Here is a 27,500-nt window from a genome sequence, read left to right as displayed (position 1 = left end):
GCCCCGTTTGGGTCTCTGGTCTCTGAATGAGACAAAGTTTAGGGAAGTGGCTGTACGTTACTCTACATCAGAGGTGGAAAACCAAACCAAAACTAGACCTACTGCAGAAATACACAGAGCACAAAAGGGACCCATCTGCTCCAGCATGTCCACGCGGGTCAGGGTACTAAAGTATAATCCGTTTTTGGTTTCAAAACTATGAGCTCCGTTTTCTCGTTTTTCCAATGTCCACACAAATTAAAAATTAACTGGAAAACTGCTTGTTTTTCAACTGTTGTTTTTTTGTTATTCATGTTTCCGTTTTAACCCAAGAGCGAGAATACGGGCTCATTTTTATAATGTGCATAATCATTGAAAATCTGATGGAACACAGGTCTCGTTTATAATGTTATTTTGGTCTCACGTGTTAAGTCAAAAGTTGACTAAAACCAATGCGCTCTGGACAGGAAGTAACATTAACGTGTCAAAATAAAAGTATGAGAGCTGTAATAACTGCCAGAAGAACGATGTACTTTAGCTTTTGCCTGTAGCTTGTCAGATTAAGCTACAGTTAATTATTTAGGGTTATATAAAGTATTTCACTGAGCAACATTCATTAATAGCCACAAAGGGAGTAAGAATGGATATTGTTTTAAAATAGAAATAGGATTATAATAAGTTTTAAATCACATTTTAAATAAAATCTGCATTCCCCTAGCATTATGTGTGGCGTTATTGACTACATTTACTCTAATCTACTCCAGCCAGTAAAAACAGGCAAAAAAAATACAAGGGCTTTTTTTTTAATTGCTCTGCAGAATATTGTATGTGACATGGTGACATTAGCTGCCAATGAACATGTCAATGTGATGAAGAACATAAATTAACAAGTTAAAGTGTACTGGAGACTCTCTCATTCTGGTCTGGTCTCCTCAGGCCCTGCAGACTGGACCAGAGTTCATGGTGAATATTGGATAATAAAATATAATACATGATAGGTATTGTGTGGTTGAATTACAATAAGGAATGGTCAATGGTAAGCACTGTGGCCTCACAGCAAGGAGCTACTGGGTTGGAACCCTGGTAAGCAATATAAATATGTACTGCCGTTGTATTGTTGGAGCAGCAGCAGATGGCACAGAATCATGCAAACATTTAATGTTACAACTGAGATCTCTCTCTCTCTCTCTCTCTCTCTCTCTCTCTCTCTCTCTCTCTCTCTCTCAGAACATACACTTCCACAAAGGCTGGTGCATGTTTATCATATATTGTATGGTGCTGTGGACTCAAGTGGCAACTCTGACTCAGCAAAGTGGCCTACTGTAATATTCTAGCAGTAAACCACAAGTGTGGTCCAGTCTGCAGGGCCTGAGGAGACCAGGATGAGAGAAGCTACATGGCAGCTTCCTCACTAATATGATGAGAGGTTTGCAATGTGGCCCAGTTGTATCTGCAGGAGTTCTTCATCACACTCAAAATGAATGGCAGTTAAGTTGGTCAACCATGTCACATGAATATTCTGAGTTGCATGAGTAGCAATAAAAAGAAGCCTTTTCATTTAAGTGGTCATGTGGTTTAGCCGTTGTGTTGTCTTATAAATGTTATTGGCATAACAAAATTGACCATTTCATAAAGCATGAAGTAATTAATCACTCAATTCTGGGTTACCCCTTTTATCCAACTTCATTCCACTCATTAGTTTTACACTTATGTTTTGCATTCATGGTCAACAGACCTCATTTACATGAATTATACCTAATTTCTAAGTAAAATGAGGATATACGATTAGTTGTTTTGGATTATAACAGACTGGTATATTCAAGTCAATTTTATTTACAGTATTAAATCATAACAACAGTTATCTCAGGACACTTTACAGATAGAGTAGGTCTAGACCACACTCTGTAATTTACAAAGACCCAACAATTCCAGTGATTCCCCCCAAGAGCAAACATAAATGTGTAAATGTGACAGTGGTGAGGAAGAACTCCCTTTTTAGGAAGAAACCTCGTACAGACCCAGACTCTTGGTAGGCGTGTGTGTGTGTGTGTGTGTGTGTGTGTGTGTGTGTGTGTGTGTGTGTGTGTGTCTTTCTGTCTGTCTGTCTGTGTATGTGATTGTTTATGTGTGTGTGTTCAGTTCAGTTCAATTTTATTTATATAGCACGTTTAAAAACAACCATAGTTGACCAAAGTGCTTAACAAAGTTCAAAATCAATAAATCAGTGTGTGTGTATGTGTGTGTGTGTGTGTGTGTGTGTGTGTGTTTATGTGTGTGTGTCTCTGTCTGTGTGCATGCACATACTTGTAAATATGCACGTGTGTCCTGTGTGTGTTTATCTTCTGTAAATCTCAATAGTGCCCTGTTGCACTACCAGGTCAAAATTTGCCCGGGAAGACCATAACTGCTATAAAATTGAATAAAACACCCAAAATTTTATGAAAGTTGTGAATATTAATTTACTTGCGAAGAGCATGGAAGGGAACAATGCATGTTATTTTTGGTTAATTTGGTTGAAAGAGTGTTAGATGGTGGTGTAAGATTAGAGTAACTAGTCAATAACTGCCACTAATAATAGATGAATGTAGATTTCATGTGATTTTAAAATTATTATTAAATAATTAACTACTTTATATAACCCTAAATAGCTAACTTTAGCCTAATCTGACAAGCTACAGGCAAACAATGTTTTCATAAAGTGCCTCGTTCTTCTGGCAGTTATTACAGCTCTCATACTTTTATTTTGACAAGTTAATGTTACTTCCTGTCCAGAGCGCATTGGTTTTAGTCAACTTTTGACTTAACACGTGAGACCAAAATAACATTATAAACGAGACCTGTGTTCCATCAGATTTTCGATGATTATGCACATTATAAAAATGAGCCCGTATTCTCGCTCTTGGGTTAAAACGGAAACATGAATAACAAAAAAACAACAGTTGAAAAACGAGCAGTTTTCCAGTTAATTTTTAATTTGTGTGGACATTGGAAAAACGAGAAAACGGAGCTCATAGTTTGGTTTTTCCGTTTTTGGTTTGAAATGAAAAACGGATTATACTTTAGTACCCTGACCGGTCGACAGCAGAGCGCGTCCTTTATAACCTGAAGCTGCACAGACTGCAGCAGCTCCGCGGTCTGAGCCGCTGCTCGTCTCTGTTTCTACAGCGAGAGAGGACGCTAAGCGACGCGCTGGTCTGTATGGTCGGTTTATTTCGCTTGTCGTTCTAATTCTATTATTAAAGAGAAGTAGACCTGAGGACGACACGGAGCCCCCAACACATTTGACGCCCTAGGCAATCACCTAGTTCGCCTACAGCAATCACCGGCCCTGTGTGTGTCTGTGTTTGTGTGTGACTCTGTGTGTGTGTGTGTGTGTGTGTGTATGTGTGTGACTGTGTGTGTTTGTGTGTATGTGTGTGACTCTGTGTGTGTGTGTGTGACTGTGTGTGTGTGTGTGTGTGAGTGTGTGTGTGTATATATGTGTGTGTGTGTGTGTGTGTGTGTGTGTGTGTGTATGTGTGTGTGTGTGTATATATGTGTGTGTGTGTGTGTGTATATGTTTGTGTATATGTATGTGTGTGTGTGTGTGTGTGTGTGTGAATGTGTGAAATGTATTTTGAACATGGCTTTGAACGGCTCCATGGAAGAATTGTACCAGACTATAACGACTAGTTTTAGATTGATTAGAGCAAGATTTTCGTCTTCAATATAAAGATTTAGATTTTGGAAAGGAGTTCATAAATCTGTGTGTGATCTCAGAAATTGATGACATAGCGACTTTTAGGGTGGTCTACTTTAAGGGTGGTCTACTTTAAGGGTGGTCTACTTTAAGGGTGGTCTACTTTAAGGATGGTCCACATTAAGGATGGTCCACTTTAAGGGTGGTCTACTTTAAGGGTGTCTACTTTAAGGGTGGTCTACTTTAAGGATGGTCCACTTTAAGGGTGTCTACTTTAAGGGTGGTCTACTTTAAGGATGGTCCACTTTAAGGGTGGTCTACTTTAAGGGTGGTCTACTTTAAGGATGGTCTACTTTAAGGATGGTCCACTTTAAGGGTAGTCTACTTTAAGGTGGTCTACTTTAAGGGTGTCTACTTTAAGGGTGGTCTACTTTAAGGATGGTCCACTTTAAGGGTGGTCTACTTTAAGGGTGGTCTACTTTAAGGATGGTCTACTTTAAGGGTGGTCTACTTTAAGGGTGTCTACATTAAGGGTGGTCTACTTTAAGGGTGTCTACTTTAAGGGTGGTCTACTTTAAGGATGGTCCACTTTAAGGATGGTCTACTCTAAGGGTGGTCTACTCTAAGGGTGTCTACTTTAAGGATGGTCTACTTTAAGGGTGGTCTACTTTAAGGGTGGTCTACTTTAAGGGTGGTATACTTTAAGGGTGTTCTACTTTAAGGGTGTTCTACTTTAAGGGTGGTATACTTTAAGGGTGTTCTACTTTAAGGGTGGTCTACTTTAAGGTTGTTCTACTTTAAGGGTGTTCTACTTTAAGGGTGGTATACTTTAAGGGTGTTCTACTTTAAGGGTGGTATACTTTAAGGGTGTTCTACTTTAAGGGTGGTATACTTTAAAGGTGTTCTACTTTAAGGGTGTTCTACTTTAAGGGTGGTATACTTTAAGGGTGTTCTACTTTAAGGGTGGTATACTTTAAGGGTGTTCTACCTTAAGGGTGGTATACTTTAAGGGTGTTCTACTTTAAGGGTGTTCTACTTTAAGGGTGGTATACTTTAAGGGTGTTCTATACTTTAAGGGTGTTCTACTTTAAGGGTGGTCTCACACACACACACACACACACAGAGACAGACAGTGTGTGTGTGTGTGTGTCTCTGTGTGTGTGTGTGTGACTCTGTGTGTGTGTGTGTCTCTCTGTGTGTGTGTGTGTCTGTGTGACTCTGTGTGTGTGTGTCTGTGTGTGACTCTGTGTGTGTGTGTCTGTGTGTGACTCTGTGTGTGTGACTCTTTGTGTGTGTGACTCCATGTGTGTGTGTGACTCTGTGTGTGTGAGACTGTGTGTGTGTGTCTGTGTGTGTGTCTGTGTGACTCTGTGTGTGTGTGTGTCTGTGTGAAACTTTGTTTCTCTCACTATGACTCTAGTCAGTCCTCGCTCTGAAGATAATCACCATCACTCTCTCACTTTCTCCATCGCTTTACAACACACTCCACACCCCCCCCCCCCCACACACACACACACACACACACACACACAAACGCACAAGTATAAACATCAGACCACTTACGTAGGCTACGGAGAGAGCTCTGAACTTCCTGTGGAAAGCATACTGTTTGTGTTTAATCTATTGACATTGACTGATACACTGCCCTCTGGTGGACAGAACATGAAGTTTGATACCAGTATAGGTCTTACTGAAGGCATTTAATGGTCAAAATATTATTAATACATATTAGAATATATTTCTATATTAATATTAATAAATAAACAAACTTTGAATATGATTTTTGGGGAGAAGTCAAAGCCCCAGTGTGGTGTGGTCGTTGCTAGCAGCTTCAGTCTGCTGGCTGGCTGACGTTTTGTTGGAAGTGCGGTTTGAACAAGTGACTTCAATGTTAAGACTAATCTTTAATAGGTGGTTCCCGACATAGTGCCACGAATTGGCGTGGCTAACGTTAGCGGTTAGCAGCGTAGGTAAAGTCTGTTTGAGGGAGGGTGGCTGCAGTCGGCAGCCTTTGAGAAGTGCCGCGGCGCCAGACCCCCGGTCGTACTTGAATGAAGCACACCTTAGTCTCCTTTACCAGACCTATCTCCACAGCGCTGTGTCGCCGGTTACAGTATAGACCTCTACACATCAGGCTGCTTTAGGGCTTTTACTGTGAAGGAGCTTTGGGGCTTTTAATGTGAAGGAGCTTTTACTGTGAAGGAGCTTTGGGGCTTTTAATGTGAAGGAGCTTTTACTGTGAAGGAGTTTTGGGGCTTTTAATGTGAAGGAGCTTTTACTGTGAAGAAGTTTTGGGGCTTTTACTGTGAAGGAGCTTTTACTGTGAAGGAGCTTTTACTGTGAAGGCGCTCTGGGGCTTTTATTGTGAAGGAGCTATTACTGTGAAGGAGCTCTGGGGCTTTTATTGTGAAGGAGCTATTACTGTGAAGGAGTTTTGGGGCTTTTACTGTGAAGGAGTTTTGGGGCTTTTACTGTGAAGGAGCTTTTACTGTGAAGGAGCTCTGGGGCTTTTATTGTGAAGGAGCTTTGGGGCTTTTACTGTGAAGGAACTTATTAAAAGCCCTAAACCCTCACAGTAAAAATCTTAAACCTCCTTCACAGTAAAAGCCCTAAACCTTCAAAATAAAAGCCTTAAACCTCTTTCACAATAAAAGCCTTAAAGCTCCTTCACAATAAAAGCCTTAAACCTCTTTCACAATAAAAGCCTTAAAGCTCCTTCACAATAAAATCCCTAAATCTCCTTCACAATAAAAGCCCTACACCTTTCTATATTTCTTTAAAGCGATCTACTGATGTTGATGTTTGTCGTGCCAGTGACTGCAGGACTGGAAACGTTTCCATGGAGACAGAAATAAAGAAAGGTCTTGTTGTTCAGCCGAGTCGTTAAAGATGGAAGAAGCTCTCAAGCCTTCAGAGTCAGACGGAGACGTGTGTAAAGATGTATTCATACAGGAGACTTCCTGTTCTTCACTTCACCACAACAACAACAACAACAACAACAACAACAGAGAGAGATTTTAACCCTTTACTTTCCTCCCAGGGTAGAACTGGAAATGAAAATGTTTTTGTCAACTTTTTTGCCGCTTTTTTTGTCAAAAAAAGTGTTTTGTAGTAAACAACGACACCAAACCTTCACGGCAAAAAGACACATCTCCTGAATGTTGAAACAGTGACGAACGCGTCAGAAAAAAGACGATAAACGACAAAAAAACAGACAAAAACATCGAAAAAACAAACATTAAAAAAGAGCCGAAAACAACACAAAGGTAAACAACAGACACACACCCTTCAGAGCAAAGAAACGTCTTCGGGATGTCGGAAAAGGCAACAAAAACATCAGTTTCAGCGACAAAAACTACAAAAAACAGCAACAAAAAACGCAAAAAAAACAAAACAAGAAATAGCAACAAAAAGAAGCAAAAAAACGACAAAAAATAGCAACAAAAAAATAGCAACAAAAAACGACAAAAAATAGCAACAAAAAAATAGCAACAAAAAACGACAAAAAATAGCAACAAAAAGACGCAAAAAAACGACAAAAAATAGCAACAAAAAACGCAAAAAAACTACAAAAAATAGCAACAAAAAACGACAAAAAATAGCAACAAAAAACGACAAAAAATAGCAACAAAAAATGACAAAAAATAGCAACAAAAAGACGCAAAAAAACGACAAAAAATAGCAACAAAAAAACGCAAAAAAACGACAAAAAATAGCAACAAAAAACGCAAAAAAATGACAAAAAATAGCAACAAAAAGACGCAAAAAAACGACAAAAAATAGCAACAAAAAGACGCAAAAAAACGACAAAAAATAGCAACATAACAACGCTGAAAAAACGACAAAAACATTGGAATTCAAGCCCCCCCCAACAGACCAGAGAAACATTGCGTGAAGAGGAATAACAGGGAAACATGGCGTGAAGAGGAATAACAGGGAAACATGGCGTGAAGAGGAATAACAGAGAAACATGGCGTGAAGAGGAATAACAGGGAAACATGGCGTGAAGAGGAATAACAGGGAAACATGGCGTGAAGAGGAATAACAGGGAAACATGGCGTGAAGAGGAATAACAGAGAAACATTGCGTGAAGAGGAATAACAGAGAAAAATGGCGTGAAGAGGAATAACAGAGAAACATTGCGTGAAGAGGAATAACAGAGAAACATGGCGTGACGAGGAATAACAGAGAAACATGGCGTGACGAGGAATAACAGAGAAACATGGCGTGAAGAGGAATAACAGAGAAACATGGCGTGAAGAGGAATAACAGAGAAACATAGCGTGACGAGGAATAACAGGGAAACATGGCGTGACGAGGAATAACAGAGAAACATGGCGTGACGAGGAATAACAGGGAAACATGGCGTGACGAGGAATAACAGGGAAACATGGCGTGAAGAGGAATAACGAGCCGGCAGACACAGAAGCTTAGATTTGGTTCTTTTTATTTCTGAAGTCTCAACGTCCCGTCCCGCTGCGTCTCAGCGCTGGCGTTGACTTTTCTTCTTCGTATACAGGATGCGTCATATGGAGGTGAGTCACAAACAAACATCAGCAGAACACACACACAGAGATCCAGGGACAAACGGAGACGTCTTACAACGCGGACGCAGCCTCTGGTGCTCCGTGATGACGTCATCATCGTCACACTGCCAACGGGCTGAGAGTTCAGCGGCTCGACTCGCACGTTTTTACTGGATTCTTTCTTTTGAAATGGACACAAAAACGACAGGTTTTAGGACCCATTCTTCTGCGTTTTCAAAGTATTTAAAAAAGGGACGAAAACGAGACGGGTTTTTTTAAACATTTCCGTTGACAAAACCAAATCAGGAAAAAAAGATTAAAAAACTCTTTAAAAAGCAACGAAAACTTAGAAAAGGCTTATGATGAGGTTTTAGAATTGTTTTCCCGCCTTTTAGTTTGAGGTGTGTGTGTCTCTGTGTGTGTGTTCATGTGTGTGTGTCTCTGTGTGTGTCTCTGTGTGTGCATCTGTGTGTGTCTCTGTGTGTGCATGTGTGTGTCTCTGTGTGTGTGTGCATGTGTGTGTCTCTGTGTGTGCATGTGTGTGTGTCTGTGTGTCTCTGTGTGTGTGTGTGTGTGTCTCTGTGTGTGTCTGTGTGTGTGTGTCTCTGTGTGTGTGTGTGTGTTTTTTGTCTCTTTTTAAGAATTCTTCCCGTGTTTTTTGCTGCTTTTTACATTGACCCAAAAAAAGCGAAAACGTAGCGAGAAAAAAGCAGAAAAAAACTCTTTATAAAACGTCAAAAACTTAGAAAAAAAGTTTCCTAAAATCTGCCGTTTATGTCTCCTTTAAGACGTTGTCGGCCGTTATGTTGTCGTCTAGTTTACTTTAGAATAAAACATAAGATTTTATAAACTACGTGTTTTGTGTGCAGAAATCTTAATGTGTAAAATATAACTAGTGGATAACTAGTGGAGTAACTAAAGTAACTAGTAACTAAAGCTGTAACAGATGAATGTAGTGGAGTAAAAGGTCCAATATTTCTCTCTGAAATGTAGCGGAGTAGAAGTAGAAAGTGGCATGAAAAGAAAAGACTGAAGTAAAGTACAAGTACCTCAACATTTGGACTGAAGTACAGTACTGGAGTAAATGTACTTAGTTACATTCCAGCGCTGACAATTAACAAACTGTTCTCTCTTAAATGACAGACTTTAAACTGCAGAGCGTCCTTTCTTTCTCGTTCTTCTTCTGGAAACAGTTTACGCTCCGACGCTGCCTTCAGGCGACAGTGGGTTTATCAGAAAACGCAGTTTACGCTCCGACGCTGCCTTCAGGTGACAGTGGGTTTATCAGAAAACACAGTTTACGCTCCGACGCTGCCTTCAGGTGACAGTGGGTTTATCAGAAAACACAGTTTACGCTCCGACGCTGCCTTCAGGCGACACTGAGTTTATCAGAAAACACAGAAATCTAATCGTGCCACGTTCACGTCACGCAGAAAATCCTGTAATTCCCATTTTTTTCCTGTTTTTTTTCTCAAAAGAAATAACAGAAATACCTTCTGACTTTTACATGAAGGCAGCGCTGCTGTGAACCTGAACAAAAGTGTGTGTCTCTCTGTGTGTGTGTGTGTGCGTGTGTCTGTGTCTCTGTGTGTGTGCGTGCGTCTGTGTGTGTGTCTGTGAGTGTGTGTGTCTCTGTGTATGTGTGTGTGTGCATCTGTGTGTGTCTCTGTGTGTGTCTCTCTATGTGCGTCTGTGTGTCTTCATACTTTCTCTCTGAATTTTACACGATTTTCTGACCGAACATGAAGGCAGCGCAGTTGTATTTAAAAGCCGTTCTGTAGAATCTGAATGAAATAATAAATTATATTTAAAATATTTTGATAAGTATGTGGTTTCTTGTGTGTGATTCCAATCACCAATTCCACCTTTAAAAAAAAAATGTTTCCGTTGCAACGAAAAGAAGAACAAACGCTGTCAGAATAAATACGAAAAGACTTTTTTCTAACTTTTCAGTCTGTACGTTTACGTGACTTTCTGCCGGGACATGAAGCTGATTTCGGGCCGCGGCTGCAGAAGTAGAAGCGGAGACAGAAAGGACGCCCCGTTACAACATTCCTGTCGACAGATTTGGTTGAAAACGTTCTTTGGAAAACCCAGAAACGCTGCGATCAACAGCAGTTTGACCTCTACAATCCCCAAAAACCCCAAAACCCCAAACTGGAAGACTTTCTCAGAGGCAGTACGGTGGACTGTGATTGGTTCCTTCCTTCCTTTCCATCCATCCATCCGTCCATCCATCCGTCCGTCCGTTTGTAACCAACAAAACACAAAAACATAAACTAGGGCTGCACAATATATTGTTTTTTTTATCATCATAGAAACACAGCTCAACAGCGAGCGCCCAGCGCAAACAGCTCGGCCTCGGCAGCCAATAGGAGCCGCCCTCTGTAACCCCGCCCCCTGTGACTTTAATATCGGAGCATGCATCACAGAAAGTATGATTATTTATTTGTCGACATGCAAATATTTTAGTGTTTTTAAATCTATGTGACGTGAAAAAAAACTGTTAAAAAATGTACGTGTCTGTGACGTATTTTTTTTTTTACGTGCTTTTATTCTGAAGGTTTCTTTTATTTTGGAGGTTTCCTGCGTCGGCTGATAAGAGGCGACCGAGTTTCCCAAAAAAAATCATCTTTGCATGAATTTTAAACCAGACAAACTGCAGTCGGAGCGGAGTTATTTATCCCTTCGCTCAGTAACGCAGAAAATATTTAGTTGTTGGTTTTATTTTGAAATGTTTGTGAAATTATTTACAGTTTAAATTCTGGGTTCAGCCCCCCAGGAAGTCCCCCGGGCTTCGAAGCAATTTGACCCAAAAAGACTGTCTGTGTGTGTGTGAGTGTGTCTCTATGTGTGTGTGTCTCTCTATGTGTGTGTATGTGTGTGTGTCTCTGTGTATGAGTGTGTGTGTGTGTGTGTGTCTCTGTGTATGAGTGTGTGTGTGTGTGTGTGTGTCTCTGTGTATGAGTGTGTGTGTGTCTCTATGTGTGTGTGTGTGTGTCTCTGTGTATGAGTGTGTGTGTGTCTCTATGTGTGTGATGAGTGTGTGTCTGTGTCTCTGTGTGTGTGTGTGTGTGTGTGTGTCTCTGTGTGTGTGTGTGTGTGTGTCTCCGTGTGTGTGTGTGTGTCTATGTGTGTGTGTGTGTGTGTGTGTGTGTGCATGAGTGTGTGTGTGTCTCTATGTCTGTGTGTGTGTGTCTCTATGTGTGTGTGAGTGTGTGTGTTTGTGTGTTTCTATGTGTCTGTGTCTCTGTGTGTGTGTGTGTGTGTGTGTCTCTGTGTATGAGTGTGTGTGTGTGTGTGTGTCTCTGTGTGTGTGTGTGTGTGTGAGTGTGTGTCTGTGTCTCTGTGTGTGTGTCTTTCTATGTGTGTGTGTGTGTGTGTGTGTGTGTGAGTTTGTGTATGAGTGTGTGTGTGTGTCTGTGTCTCTGTGTGTGTGTGTGAGAGTGTGTGTCTCTGTGTGTGTGTCTCTATGTGTGTGTGTGTGAGTGTGTCTCTGTGTGTGTGTCTCTCTGTGTTTGTGTGAGTGTGTCTCTGTGTATGAGTGTGTATGTGTCTGTGTCTCTGTGTGTGTGTGTCTCTATGTGTGTGTGTGTGTCTCTGTGTGTGTGTGTGTGTGTGTCTCTGTGTGTGTGTGTGTGTGTGTCTCTATGTGTGTGTCTCTGTGTATGAGTGTGTGTGTGAGTCTGTGTCTCTATGTGTGTGTGTGTCTGTGTGTGTGTGTGTCTCTGTGTGTGTGTCATGTATCACAGTATTTTTCTTGTAACAAAAAAAACGTTGAAAAAAGGCAACTGGGAAAAGCGACAAAAATGTTGAAAAAGAAGATAGAACTCAACAGGTTTTAGAACACCTTATTCGGTGCCTTTTCCTGTGTTTTCGGTCACTTTTTTTGTAACATTTTTGTCTGCTTTTTCTTACATTTTGTTGCCTATTCTGTTGTCTATTTACATCGCTTCTTTCAAAGTTTGGACGCAGCAACGATCATAGCCTGGGGCCTCCTGCTTTAGGTTTTTTTGATCCTTAATAAAAGTTATGAATCTTAGTTTTATAAATCTGGCTTTTAATTCCTATCTTTTCACAACTTTATTTCTGATTGAGACAAACTTTTTCTGCATATTTTCATGTCAAAAATACCGCCAAGAATCCAAAAATGTCGACTGATTTCATTCATTGGAATTTTTCTTGAAAAAAAATAAAATGACGCCAAAATGTAAAAAAAAAGTAAACTTAAAGAAAAGTTTTTTTTTTAAAAAGCGCCAAAATTAAAAAAACACGACAAAAACATTGGAGATAAGGCAACACACACACACACACACACACACACACACACAAACTCAAACAAACACACACACACAAACTCAAACAAACAAACACACACACACACACACACACACACACACAAAAATATCGAGAAGAAACAACAAACAAAAAAAAAGTCATTATTTTCTTTGATTTCTTTGAATACATTTTAAGAAGTCGAACCTGTAACTTGTCTGAAACAACGTTCCCGTGTGCGAGAACTTTCTGTGTGTCGACGAAACGAACCGGACATTTCACAGATTTGTAGAAAAATTAATTTGAAATCTGTGCAACGTAAAGACAGATGGCACAAATGATCCTCCGTACGTTTAGCTTTATCTGCTGCTACATGAGGTATATAAAACATTTAAACACATTATTATTAATATGATTCGGAAGGCAGTGATAGGACGCTTTTACGTAACTGGGTGTGAAACAGGAAGTGGAGTTTTGGCTTTTTTGGGAAACCCGGTGAGTGACGTCTGAGAGGAGTAAAGAGTCGGAGAGGAAACGTGCTGCGGGACGGACAGTTGGGCAGTGAGCGGCTCGTCTCAACGCCTGAACGCCACATTATCAATATATATATATCTATATATATAGATATATATATATATCTATATATATAGATCTATATATATATATATATATATATATATATATTATTAACACGATCAGGGCCGGCCCAGGGCAGAGGCAGGATGGGTAAACGCCGGCAGTCACAAAGAAGAAAAGATAATTTAAAAAAAAATAAAAGAGGTCAGAGAAAGCTGCAAAAACTCTTGAAAAAAACCCCGTAAAAAAACACAAATGTAAAAAAAAATTGGAAAAACGTTTAAATAATCAACAAAAAAGTCCAAAAAAAACCAAGACAAAAACATTTGATAAAAAGCGCCAAAATGTCGAGAAATAAAGCGACAAAAAATATGAAAAACTAACGAACAAAAATACAAAAAAAAGGCGAAAAAAACCCAACAAATACGTCATAAAGTAACAAAGTCAGGAAAGTCGAGAAAAATAGATTATACGTAAACATCTGGAACCTCGCACAGGGCACCACATTGTTTCCGGCCGGCTCTGATCACATTAATGATAACGATTATGTTTTAACACGAGTATCTACAGGATCTACAGCAGTTTGATTCAGAGGAAATATACAAAACAATCAGCAGGGAAGTTAAACTATTTAAATAAACTTCATCTTGACATGAAGAGACGAGCGGCAGTTTGTCCCGACTTTAATAACTCTGACGACGTTGTTGAGACGATCTCGGAGGAAAACCGTTTTCGGGGCAGTGCTTTTCATCTCAACGAAGCAGGGCAGTGTTTAAACATGTCACTAGATATCCTCCCATCAGCCGACACCTGAACACAACACCTGAACACCTGAACACAACACGGGACCGGGAGAGGACGCTGATGATGCTCCAAACTTCACTCACTTTCAGTCTGTCAGATAAATATCAGTTTTCTCTGAGTCGATTAGTCTAATAATTGGATGTTTTGGATTTAGTCGTCTAAGATAAAGACACAAAACGACTAAAATTAGAAGCTAAATGGATAAAAATAGACGCAAAGCAAGTAAAGGTAGATGCAAAACTACTAAAGTAGACGCAAAGAGAAAAAAATAGTCTGTGTAATCCTTGTTTTTTAAAGACTAACAGTAACAAAAACGTTGGCAAAATGCGAAACCCCCCGCCCCCCCGAAAAAGGCAACAAAAATTTCGGAAAAAGCGTCAAAAACACCACAGGTTTTAGGACACCTTATTCGTCGCCTTTTCCTGCATTTTCGGCGCCTTTTTCGCCTGAGCGGCGAGCTAATGTTTCAGAGAGTTTGGTCTTTAGAAACGTTCATTCTCTACGAATCCTGAAACTTTACGCTCAGCGGTCTGAACTCTGTTTGTTCTCACGGACGGCATCAGCGTCCTCTCCGGCTGTGAAAAGCAGGAAACCTCCCGATTCCCAGGTTTCCTCAACGCATCACGAGCAGAAGCTCCAGGCTGCACGATAAATATGTTCAATACATGTTCATATATAGAGATATAATGCGTGTGAATGCAGGCTTGAACGCTTAAAAACTTATCTGGGTTGTAAAAAAAAAACAACCTGAACGAAAAGAAATGTAATATTTGATGTGTGGAGATTTCGTTTAAGTGTAGTTGATTCCAAAAAAACAGGAATCAAGCAGTAAGTAATAATCAGGGCCACACAGAATCTGCAGAATTTTCCGCAGATTTTTAAACAACCAAAAGAGAAAATCAAACTCAGAAAAACGGCAGATTTTCCGCAGATTCGAAACAAATTAAAATACGACTCAGAATGTTTCCACACATTTCCACCCCAAGCAGAAAAAACGTCCGCTATATTCTGCAGATTTTCATTAAGGATCGTCACTGAAAACCGTTTAAAAATTCCACAGATTCTGTTTGTGTCTGATGATAACTAATAATGACATAGTGCCGCCGTTATGATCCTCTCACTGTCGGCTAAAAGTGAAAATAATAATATAATCAATCCCAGAAAAATGTTAATAACCAGCCATCAACAAAAAGAACCAATCACGAAGCTGCTGCAATACTGAAGACGGCGTGTCGGCTATTTGCTTTTAAAGTGCACCAATCAGAGCGCAGCGTGCCGACTGCATCACAATCACAACAGGTTGAGTCCACTGAGTCGCAAAAAACTAAAACATACAATCGTGTTTTTTAAAAAAGGACAACGTGTGCACATTTGAGGCTCTGGAATACATGCTGTGATATTCATGAACACAGTAACATCGTCGGCATACGGTCGGATCAGAAAAAACTGTTTCTGAGTTGGAAAATGCGTGTGAACGCCTGGGAAAGTTGGAACAACAACTCGGAAACTCGGGAAAGACTTTGGTGCCCGGCTTGCTGACTTATATGGCGTCATGTGTGTCAACAACATGGCGGCAAAACTATTGACTTTTTGCTCAAATATAATTTTTAATCTGGTGCGGAGTGACCTAGACAAGTTAGAAAAGGTCCTGTGGTGTCGAACACATCGGAAAAACGAGTTTCTGAGTTAGGAAATGCGTGTGAATGCCTGCTGAAGTGAAGAAAAAAAGGATTTTTGTGCCAACTTGCTGACTCATGACGTCACACGTGTCAACAACTTGGCGGCAAAACTAAATGTTTTATTAACGGTAAGAAACATTTTATTCATTCAGGGTTTTTTTTTATCAACTTTTTTCTGAAATATAACTTTTAATAAGGTATTACCGTCAGTTGTTGTCCAAAAAGAGTGAGCTAGACGAGTTAGAAAAGTTATTTATTAACGTTTAACCCTTAATAACAAGTCAGGTACATCAGCTGAAGACATATTTTAGGATTTATTAGCATCCAACCTTCATTAACAAGTCAGGTAACGTTAAACCTGACGTCATAGTCGTGTTTAGTGCGACTAAATAACTTTAATTACTAATCTAGCTCACTCTGTGAACACCAACTTAAAGGTAAAGGTCAAAGGGTTCATGTTTGGTGTTACGGTAACAATCAACATTCTGACTTGACGACTTGAGAGTACGTGAACAACGAAGTCAGAGCGACTTCCGATCTCAGAAACAGAGCGCTGTAAAGTGGGCGGGGCGTCAGTCCTCTTCAGACCAGATCAGAGCTCCTGAAAGGGGCGCTATGCAGTTTTGGCCAATTCTTCGCTGTTTTCTGGCTTTTTGCTGGCAGGTTTCTCTATAGAGCTTCCCATACAGCTTCAGAATAGATATTTGGCAGCTCCTACGTTTACTCGTGTCTGACTCTGTGAAAAACTCCATCGCTACCTTGTTAGCCAAAGTTGCAAGGGAGGTTTTTCAGCTCACAGACCACCATTTTACTCAAAAAAAAGTCATATAACCATTCCAGTGACTCTGAAGCTGTTAAATTAAGGTAAATTAAGGTAAAAGAACTGCATAGTTCCCCTTTAAATCATTCAAACCAAAAATCAAAAAATACATCATGCAATACTTCTGCTACCTGCAACTTGTGTCAACGCTGTGAAACACCGGAAACTGATCATTTAGTTGTTTCCGTCCATCCAACGTCTGGATGGATTCTCTCTCGGCAGCGAATCGAAAAGTCTCCGAATTTCAAAAAACAGAAAGTAGCTGAAAGTGAAAGTGATTTTTGTCTGGAAGAAATCTGATATGTAATATTTTTAAATGCAGTAATTCTGAAGGAAGTTTCTGTCAAAAACGCAAGTGCGCTCCGGGAGAAATCAGACAAACGGTCAGTAATTTGCCGCCACAAACCACAAACATGAACCCGATCACCGGACCAGCCTTGTCCTCCGGTTCCGAGTCTTTCCGTTTCCCCTCTGCAGCTTTTTATCGGCAGTGTCTGCGACTGAACCCCCGACTCCCCCCGAGAAACAAACAAACAAGATGTGGCACAAAACATAAGCAACCTCTTCTCTCTGATTGGACGGAACAACAACAGAGGAGAATAAGAGGAAGAAAAGCGCGGCGTGTTGAAAAGTGCGAAAGTTTTTTTGCATTCATTCAAGATATGAAGTGAAGTTTTTTTACATGGCTTTAAAGCTTCAGAGTTCTCAGCGCTCGCTCGACTCGATTAAACATTTCGTCATCTTTCGTGACAGAAAAGATGAAGATGATGATTACAACGTGGCGATGAAGAGTAGGTGTGCTAGCCTCCGGGCGCCGTATCAGCGGGGCTCTTTGCATAAAATGTAAATCATCGTCAACGTCCTGATATTTTTTTTTTTTTTCATTTTTAAACAAGCCCCTTCCCTCCCCCTCCCGATCTCGCCTTCCACGGCAGATTTAAAATATTTCAACATGAGCAAGAAGATTATTTTTTTTTTTATATATTTGTTTTCTTCGTTGTCACCGGCGTGGTCGTCATGGCGTTTGTTGTCGTTGTAGTTGCTTTTGTTGCTGAACAGAGGGAGTGTTAAAATGGGAGTTCGGCCTGCGGGGGGCGCTGCAGGCTATAATCCGTCTCGCTCTGTGAGGTCGTCCTCCGGCTCCTCCTCTGCCGGCTCGGCGTCCGGCCGCTCCTCGCCGTTCATGGTCGGGCTCCGCGACAACTTCAGCAGCTTCTCCTCCAGCTCGTGCAGCGACGGCTCCTTGTACATGCAGACTGCGAAGGGAGGAGAAGAGTGCTTTAATAACACGGACATGTTATGAAATATTACGACTTCTTTCACAACTTTTCTCTAGAACCCTCACGACTTTTTTGATGTTTGTTTCAGGCGTTTTTGCTGCTTTTTTCAACATTTTCGTCTATAAGCATGTTCAGTCACGTTAACACAGAAAGAAGAGAGGATGAAAGGAAAGGAAAGGTAAGTTAGAGGAGGAAAGGTAAGTTAGAGGAGAGGAAAGGTAGAGGAGGAGAGGAAAGGTAGAGGAGGAAAGGTAAGTTAGAGGAGGAAAAGGAAAGGTAGAGGAGGAGAGGAAAGGTAGAGGAGGAAAGGTAGTTAGGAGGAAAAGGAAAGGTAGGAGGAAGGAAAGGTAGAGGAGGAAAGGAAAGGTAAGTTAGAGGAGGAAAGGTAAGTTAGAGGAGGAGAGGAAAGGTAGAGGAGAGGAAAGGTAGAGGAGGAGAGGAAAGGTAGAGGAGGAAAGGAAAGATAGAGGAGGAGAGGAAAGGTAGAGGAGGAAAGGAAAGGTAAGTTAGAGGAGGAGAGGAAAGGTAGAGGAGGAAAGGAAAGATAGAGAAGGAGAGGAAAGGTAGAGGAGGAAAGGAAAGATAGAGGAGGAGAGGAAAGGTAGAGGAGGAAAGGTAAGTTAGAGGAGGAGAGGAAAGGTAGAGGAGAGGAAAGGTAGAGGAGGAGAGGAAAGGTAGAGGAGGAAAGGAAAGATAGAGGAGGAGAGGAAAGATAGAGGAGGAGAGGAAAGGTAGAGGAGAGAAAAAGGTAGAGGAGGAGAGGAAAGGAAAGATAGAGAAGGAAAGGTAGAAGAGGAAAGGAAAGGTGAGTTAGAGGAGGAAAGGTAAGTTAGAGGAGGAGAGGAAAGGTAGAGAAGGAAAGGAAAGATAGAGGAGGAAAGGAAAGGTAGAGGAGGAGAGGGAAGTTAGAGGAGGAAAGGAAAGGTAGAGGAGGAGAGGTTGAAGTTAGAGGAGGAGAGGTTGAAGGACGTGGAGGAAGAGAAGAAGATGGACGGATGTAAAGGAGGAAGGGAAGGTGATAGTTGACAGATATTTTTAAATGAAGACGGGGGGAGGAGGAGGGCAGCTGAAAGAAGAGACGCAGCCTCGTGTTTCCTGTTAAACCTCCATCTGTGATATTAGAGCTCCAGAAGGTTCTGCAGGATGACCTCTGGCGCCGCTCGGCCTCCGACCTCACGGAGAGTTCAGCCAATCAGCCGCAAGACTGGAAGAATAGGCCTTTCTCACAGCAGACATGTTGACATGTCATAGTAGGAGAAGCACAGGTGTGTTCAGAACTAGAGATGTTCCGATACCAGTATTGGTATCGGCTCCGATACTGCCTAAAACGCTGGTATCAGTATCAGGAAGTACTGGAGTTAATGCACCGATCAGATACCACGTAATAAAGCTCTAAAGAAAATCTACGTTAAAGTAGTTTATTTATGTTCTGTTTCCGTTATAACTGCCTGTCAAACTGCAGAATAAAAGAAAGTTCTGGGGTGTTCATTGTTTGTTGTTTGTTCAAGAGTTTAACCTGAACCAGACGGACAACAGAGATAGAAATAATATCACATCCATACAGAGATAGTAGTATACAGCTGTTATACATCATATCATCATACAGGGATAGTAGTATACAGCTGTTATACATCATATCATCTATACAGAGATAGTAGTATACAGCTGTTATACATCATATCATCTATACAGAGATAGTAGTATACAGCTGTTATACATCATATCATCTATACAGAGATAGTAGTATACAGCTGTTATACATCATATCATCATACAGAGATAGTAGTATACAGCTGTTATACATCATATCATCATACAGAGATAGTAGTATACAGCTGTTAAAACATAATGAAGTATATGACACGCTGGTATCGGATCAGTACTCGGTATCGGCCGATATGCAAGTTCAGGTATCAGAATCGGTATCGGGAAGCAAAAAATGGTATCAGGCCATCTCTATTCCAAACCATTACTGATGGCTGCATTCCCCTTAGGAGAGGTCCTGGTGTTGTTCATGCTGACTCACTGAAATATCTCACTGGGACACTTGATGGAACTGATCCATCGTTAAGGTTATCAATGTCAGCTGTGCTTTTCCTACTATGACAAGTCAACATGTCGGCTGTGAAAAAAGCTCCATAATGGACGTCCCAAGCCAAAAACGTGGGAAAAAGCAACAAAAACCTAAAAAAAAGTAGAAAAAAACATGAGGAAAAAGTGCCTAAAATGTTGGATAAAGCGAGAAAAAACCTAAAAGTGAAAAAGCGCCTAACATGTCAGGAAAGGCCATTTTGATGCTACCAAGCCATCACCTCCCGTTAGCGTCCCATTGACTGCCATTCATTTTGACGTCACTTTGACAGAGAATAACTTTACATCTGAAGAGTTTAAAGACTCTATTTGTCCGTTGTTTATTTCTAAAGAAACACGACAATGTATAAAAGGCTCCATTACCTTGTACCTCACGTTATGGCTCCGTAGCAGACGTTTTTATAAAAATAGGCTAACGATTGGGTCATAACCACGAGACTTACTGTCTCATAGTAGAGGAATTACCGTATAGTACAGGAGAAGCTCTCAGGCAGTTTGGACTTCCATTAGCTGTTTAAGTTTAATTACTAATGTTAACTATCATTTTAGTGATCAATAATTAGCCTGTGCCTATGTTATCTCCTTACATATACCTACGCTCTCCGTCTCTGCTAGATTGGGAATGATTGAGATTTCTCTTGGCACAGCTACCAGAAGACTTCCAACTTTCAGACAGGTTGCTCACGTCACATCTACGTCTTCAAGCTCAGTTGGAGGCTGCTCAGTAACGCTCAGCCATCACCGGAAAAGAGACTTCTAATATCCTTCACTGGTCTCCGTCCAGAGACACGGGACCTGCTGGTCCATTTCTTTAACGGTCTATGGTTGTTACGTGTCTGTCTTCAGTCAGTGGTTTCCCTGCTTCCTGTCTTTGTGCTAAGCTAGGCTAACCCCGTCCCGAGAGAGTCTGTGGGTCTCACCTTCGATGGGTCTGGGGACGAAGTGCGAGCACGGTTTGGTCTTCTTCACGCGGTTCCCCTTCATGACGACTCCGTCCTTGTTGAGGCCGAGGAACCAGGCGCGGCCCGACTCGTGCTGCCGGTACAGCGTGGACGAGTAGATGACGTAGTAGTTCTCAAACACAGACTCCTTGAACTTACACTCCGCTGTGAAGATATCCTGACACACACACACACACACACACACACACACACACACACACACAGAGACACACACACACACACACACACACACACACACACACACACACACACAGAGACACACACACACACACACACACACACACACACACACACACACACACACACAGAGCACACACACACACACACACACACACAGACACAGACACACACACACACACACACACACACACACACACACACACACACACACACACACACACACAGACACAGACACACACACACCACACACACACAGAGACACACACACACACAGACACACACACACACACACGAGACACACACACACACACACACACACACACACACACACACACAGACACAGAGACACACACACAGACACAGAGACACACACACACACACACACACACACACACACAGAGACACAGACACACACACACACACACACACACACACAGACACAGAGACACACACACACACACACACACACACACACACACACACACACACACACACACACACACACACACACACACACAGAGACACACACACACACACACACACACACACACACACACAGACACACACACACACACACACACACACACACACACACACACACACACACATTTTAATTGTGAAAGAGAAACATCATTTTTACTTCACTAAACTTTATATGAAAATCAACAGAAACAGGAAGTGCAAAATAAGTCCTTCAAAATAAAACAAGAAGAATATTTTGAAGTTAAAAGTAAAGAATTGTAAATCTAACAAAATTAACCAAAGAAAATGAAAAAAAGAATAGGTAAAAAATATCACCAGGTGATAGAAAAGACTGTGAGGGTTTCTTTCTCTTTTCTCTTTAAAATAAGCTTCCTGTCTTCACAATAAAAGCCCCCAGGGGTGCTCTGCTTCCAGTCGCCTCTCACACATGCCCCTCTCTTCCTCATCATCATCCCTCTCTTCCTCATCATCATCCCTCTCTTCCTCATCATCATCCCTCTCTTCCTCTATCATCCCTCTCTTCCTCATCATCATCCCTCTCTTCCTCATCATCATCCCTCTCTTCCTCATCATCATCATCCCTCTCTTCCTCTATCATCCCTCTCTTCCTCTATCATCCCTCTCTTCCTCATCATCATCCCTCTCTTCCTCTATCATCCCTCTCTTCCTCATCATCATCCCTCTCTTCCTCATCATCATCCCTCTCTTCCTCATCATCATCATCCCTCTCTTCCTCTCATCCTCCTCATCATCCCTCTCTTCCTCTATCATCCCTCTCTTCCTCTCATCATCCCTCTCTTCCTCTATCATCCCTCTCTTCCTCATCATCCCTCTCTTCCTCTATCATCCCTCTCTTCCTCATCATCATCCCTCTCTTCCTCATCATCATCATCCCTCTCTTCCTCTATCATCCCTCTCTTCCTCTATCATCCCTCTCTTCCTCTATCATCCCTCTCTTCCTCTATCATCCCTCTCTTCCTCATCATCATCCCTCTCTTCCTCTATCATCCCTCTCTTCCTCATCATCCCTCTCTTCCTCATCATCCCTCTCTTCCTCTATCATCCCTCTCTTCCTCATCATCCCTCTCTTCCTCATCATCCCTCTCTTCCTCATCATCCCTCTCTTCCTCATCATCCCTCTCTTCCTCATCATCCCTCTCTTCCTCATCATCCCTCTCTTCCTCTATCATCCCTCTCTTCCTCTATCATCCCTCTCTTCCTCATCATCATTTACATGGTTTAATTATCAGAAAACACCATATTTATGTTGTACTGCACATTACTGCTTCCAACTTTGTGTGGAATATCTGCAGAACAGGGACATGAAGTAGTTATATACAATTTATTTTGCAGATTAGGGTGAACTAGTGTGTGTCGTAGCAGTGTTTTGCCATTGAGAACGAGCTAGCATGCTACGGTTAGCCCCCTCGTTTCAGCTAGTGACGTAGAGAGATAGTGACGTAGAAAGCCGTGCAGATGTTGACCAGCTCACCCAGAGACTGAAGGCAGGACACATTCAGAAACCGTATCTCACTCTAAACACCATGGATGGTGTTTTTTTTCCAAGTTTGTATGCGTGTGGAAGCACCAGAGACACAAAATAACTCCCCAAATCCCCCAGATTAAGTGATTTTTTTCATAATATGGGCACTTTAAAGTTACACTGTGCTCATTGCAGTCATTGAGGAAGTGGTTAAGTTACATTTGCAATCCCCGCACAAAGAAGAACTCTGATGGTTAAGCTTAAGTCTTTAAAATAGAGTGAGCCTTATATGGTACGAAAGGACATAAACATGAGTTGGGTAAAAAACTAAACCAGAAATGTGTCTACAACCACAGTCTGATCTGCTGGCCACTGAGCAGCTGGGGTTAAGGGCCTTGCTCAAGGGCACCTCAGTGGTGGTAATGAGGGACCTGCTGCTCTGAGGATTGAACCAGCAACCTCCCAGTCCCAAGCTTGCTTCCTTAACCTGTCTGCCCGTAAAAGTTAAGGGTAAGGAGAAGACGGAGGTCACTTCGGATGAGATCTTGGTGGACTGAGCCCTGACTTTATGTCTGTTGCTAGGGAAACTTAGTCTCAGTTTTGTGAAGCCACAGCTGTGTTGTAACTCTGATGCTGGACTCAGTAAACTTGGCTGACTGAACTCTTCGTCTGTGATTGATCCTCGTGTACGGTGAACGTAAGTTCATGAGAGAAGACGTGGGAATTAATTAATAGGAGTCAGATTTGACCGGCCTCAGGCCCTTATTTTGGACATTCCCAACGCTAACTATTCAATTAATCAGCAACTATTTTGATAATCGATTAATCCGTTGGAGTCATTTTTTTTATAGGCAAACATTTTATAGATTTAACATCTAATCCATTCATCTAGAAAACACTCGAAAAAACTAAGAAAACATCGGAGAAGGCGACAAAGAATACACAAACATCCAGAAACGCAACAAAATGTTGAAAAAGCGAAAACAAAATGTAAAAAATGTGGAAAAAAAGAAAATAATAAAGTGACAGAAAATACTGAACAGACTAATAATAATAATAATAATAATCAGTCCTTCCAGAAAAATGCAGAGTTTTTTTGTGATTGTTGAGGGCTAAAATCCTTGATTATGCGTCACGTTTTCTTAATAAATGCGATGGAATATGCGGGATATTTATGCAATGTTATGTGATGAAATTGCGGGAACTTGCAAAAACTGCGGTTTCCTCACGGCTTCATCGCGGGGTTTGCAGCTTTTCGATGATGTTCACGTCGCGTAATTACATCACTTTATAACGTTCCCATGGCAACAGGGGGAAATGGCTGCTCTTGTGTGAAGTAAACGCAACATTTTTCAACTTTCTGCTGAGATATACGGGAGTTTTTTGCAACGAAAATGCGGGGATTATGAAATCATGCAAGCCCCGCATATTTTACGCGGAAATCGGCAATTTATGTGGCGATAGTGCGGCATATTTGGAAAAATACGCCCCCCCGCATAAATATGCGGACTTTGGCTGATTATGCATTGAGTTATGAGATCATCATGAGGGTTAAAGGATAGTTGCAGCCCTGTAGAGAGTTACGTCACATCTGTGAAGTTAGTGTTTTGAAATCAGATCAAAGATGATAAACTCAATCTGTCAGATGACATTCAGACAGAAATAAAGATCCTGACATCAGATCTCCGATCACACTCTGTGAGTAACTCTATCTTGTCGTTAGACAACTCGACGGTCACCCTGCCTGAGTGCCCTTGAGCCAAGCAGCAATGCTCCCTGATAGCTGCACTTTAAAAATGAACACTGTCAGCTGGAGAGAGAGAGACAGAGACAGAGAGAGAGACAGAGAGAGAGAGAGAGAGCGAGACAGAGACAGACAGAGAGAGAGAGACAGAGACAGACAGAGAGAGAGAGACAGAGAGAGAGACAGACAGAGAGAGAGAGAACGAGAGAGAGAGAGAGACAGAGAGATGGTCATGCTAATAAAGCCTCTTTGAATTTGAGAGACAGAGAGAAATAGTTCTTTGTCCTTAATCCTAAAATCTAAAGGACATTTCATTGTACTAGTCGAGTGATAATTACAGTGTCCTGTATCTGTCTGACGGTGAGAGAGTCTGCGAGGGCTTCAGAGTGAAATCTGACCTTCTCCTTCACAATAAAAGCCCTCTCATTCAAATCAATGCACTGAGTCAACCCTGGGGGGCTTTTATTGTGAAGGAGCTGCAGTCTGGAGACGAAGAATACAAGAAACCTCCAAATCTGGAAAAACTAAATCATTATCTGAAGAAAAGACAGACAGGCAGACAGACAGGCAGGCAGGCAGACAGACAGACAGACAGGCAGGCAGACAGACAGGCAGGCAGGCAGGCAGGCAGGCAGGCAGACAGACAGGCAGGCAGACAGACAGATGTTCTTACTGATGTGTAGAGGTATCCCTCTGCGTTCATGGCCATGTAGAGTCCAGCCTTCACTCCCTGCATGGCCACAACCCTCAAACCCACCGGGATCAGGTTAAACAGCGCTGCAGAGAGACAGACAGAGAGAGAGACAGAGAGACAGACAGAGAGAGAGACAGAGAGACAGTGTACTGTAAATAATCAGGACTTTTATCACCATAAAACACACTTCATTCAAAGTGGACAGAAACTAAATAAAACCATCAAAAGCCGTCTTGGTTCATCTTTCCACTGTTCCAACAATCACCTCTCTGGTCTGGTTGGAATAAACTCTTAATTCACCCATTTACATGTGGAGATATGCTGGCTCTGTACACGCTAAAAGTCCTGATTATTTACATGGAGTCTGGTGTAGTTTGGTGATGGTGATTCATGTTAAACTAAAAGGATCTTACTCTTTAACTAAAAGCTCTATCTCTGTAGGGATCCTTTCAGGGGCGGAGCTAGACTCTCAGTACAGTGGGGGCGGAGCTTCATCACGGGGCCCTCTGCTACCAAGTCATTTTAAAATTGTAACCGTAAAAAAAAAAAAAGGTAAAATATCTGATGATCATGTGTTATAATGTGTCACTTGTTGAGCCAAGTCAGTCTATAATGTCAAATAAAATACAAAGAAAAGTTAAAGTTTGTGTTGACGAACAAAGAAAGAAGTTTGCCAGTCAAGTAAAAATGTTTCAGCACCATGGACAGAGACAGCTGGTGGACAGAGACAGCTGGTGGACAGAGACAGCTGATGGACAGAGACAGCTGGTGGACAGAGACAGCTGATGGACAGAGACAGCTGATGGACAGAGACAGCTGGTGGACAGAGACAGCTGATGGACAGAGACAGCTGATGGATAGAGACAGCTGATGGATAGAGACAGCTGATGGATAGAGACAGCTGATGGACAGAGACAGCTGGTGGACAGCTGATGGACAGCTGATGGATAGAGACAGCTGATGGACAGAGACAGCTGGTGGACAGCTGATGGACAGAGACAGCTGATGGACAGAGACAGCTGATGGACAGCTGATGGACAGCGACAGCTGATGGACAGCTGATGGACAGAGACAGCTGATGGACAGCGATGGTGCTGAACAGGCCAGGTGAGTTCAATCAGTGCCAGACTATATAACTGACATGGCACTATTGTATATATATGTTTGATAAGAAGAGCTGGATTATCATAACGTGAGATCATCTGCAGTAATTAGCTTCCTTCAGATAATGATGGGTCACTTTGGGCCCCGTTCTCGTCACGAGACGCAAGATCGGCGGCGTTTGAGGGGCCCCTAATTGGCACGGGGCACTGGGGCGGCCGCACCCACGCACCCACGCACCCACGCTATCTCCACTACTGGATCCTTTCCATAATGTTGTCAGTCTTTCACATGTGTACCAGACTCCATGTAAATAATCAGTACTTTTAGCGTGTATAGAGCCAGCATATCTCCACCAGACTCCATGTAAATAATCAGTACTTTTAGCGTGTATAGAGCCAGCATATTTCCACCAGACTCCATGTAAATAATCACTACTTTTAGCGTGTATAGAGCCAGCATATCTCCACCAGACTCCATGTAAATAATCAGTACTTTTAGCGTGTATAGAGCCAGCATATTTCCACCAGACTCCATGTAAATAATCAGGACTTTTAGCGTGTATAGAGCCAGCATATTTCCACCAGACTCCATGTAAATAATCAGGACTTTTAGCGTGTATAGAGCCAGCATATTTCCACCAGACTCCATGTAAATAATCAGGACTTTTAGCGTGTATAGAGCCAGCATATTTCCACATGTAAATAGGTGAATTAAGAGTTAATTTCAACCAAACCAGAGAGGTGATTGTTGGAACAGTGGAAAGACGAACCAAGACGGCTTTTGGTAGTTTGATTTAGTTTCTGTCCACTTTGAATGAAGTGTGTTTTACAATGCTAAAAGTCCTGATTATTTACATGGAGTCTGGTGTAGTTTGGTGATGGTGATTTCGGGACTGTTTCATGTTAAACTAAAAGGATCTTACTCTTTAAAAACTGAACTTTTAGTGGACGCTGACTGACGCTGAACATTCAGGTAAGAACGTTTGACATTTCTGGCGCTTTTTTTCCCAAATGACTGGGCAGTTTGTTCCACATTCGTGGTGCTTTTACTTCTTAAAAAGTTGGCATTTATTTCAACATTTGTTTTAACGTTTTCAAATTGTTTTTTTCAAAGTTTTTGATGTTTGTTTTTTTTGGACACA

General features: G+C 41.6%; 1 protein-coding gene and 1 long non-coding RNA gene across 4 annotated transcripts in view; one reads left to right on the top strand and one right to left on the bottom strand.

The window, feature by feature from the left end:
• The window catches only part of LOC116034429, a 13,217-nt gene extending 1,605 nt beyond the window's left edge, over nt 1-11,612 (top strand). The window contains exons 2-3 of the long non-coding RNA XR_004101086.2: nt 173-180; nt 11,592-11,612. This is a non-coding gene — a long non-coding RNA (uncharacterized LOC116034429). The remainder of the gene's footprint in view (nt 1-172; nt 181-11,591) is intronic.
• Nucleotides 11,613-16,978: 5,366 nt separating this feature from the next.
• Nucleotides 16,979-27,500, bottom strand: part of LOC116034426 (fibroblast growth factor 12-like) — a 50,188-nt gene continuing 39,666 nt past the window's right edge. For all 3 annotated transcript variants that reach the window (XM_031277126.2, XM_031277125.2, XM_031277127.2), the window contains exons 3-5: nt 25,235-25,338; nt 20,630-20,828; nt 16,979-17,594 (exon numbers count right to left, since the gene is read on the bottom strand). In XM_031277126.2, the coding sequence (XP_031132986.1) occupies nt 17,443-17,594; nt 20,630-20,828; nt 25,235-25,338 (455 nt within the window). In that variant the 3' untranslated portion in view covers nt 16,979-17,442. The remainder of the gene's footprint in view (nt 17,595-20,629; nt 20,829-25,234; nt 25,339-27,500) is intronic.

Source organism: Sander lucioperca, chromosome 5, assembly GCF_008315115.2.
Source record: "Sander lucioperca isolate FBNREF2018 chromosome 5, SLUC_FBN_1.2, whole genome shotgun sequence".
NCBI classification, from domain to species: domain Eukaryota; kingdom Metazoa; phylum Chordata; class Actinopteri; order Perciformes; family Percidae; genus Sander; species Sander lucioperca.
The sequence above is the reverse complement of the archived record's forward strand: the minus strand, read 5'-3'. Positions and strand labels throughout refer to the sequence as shown.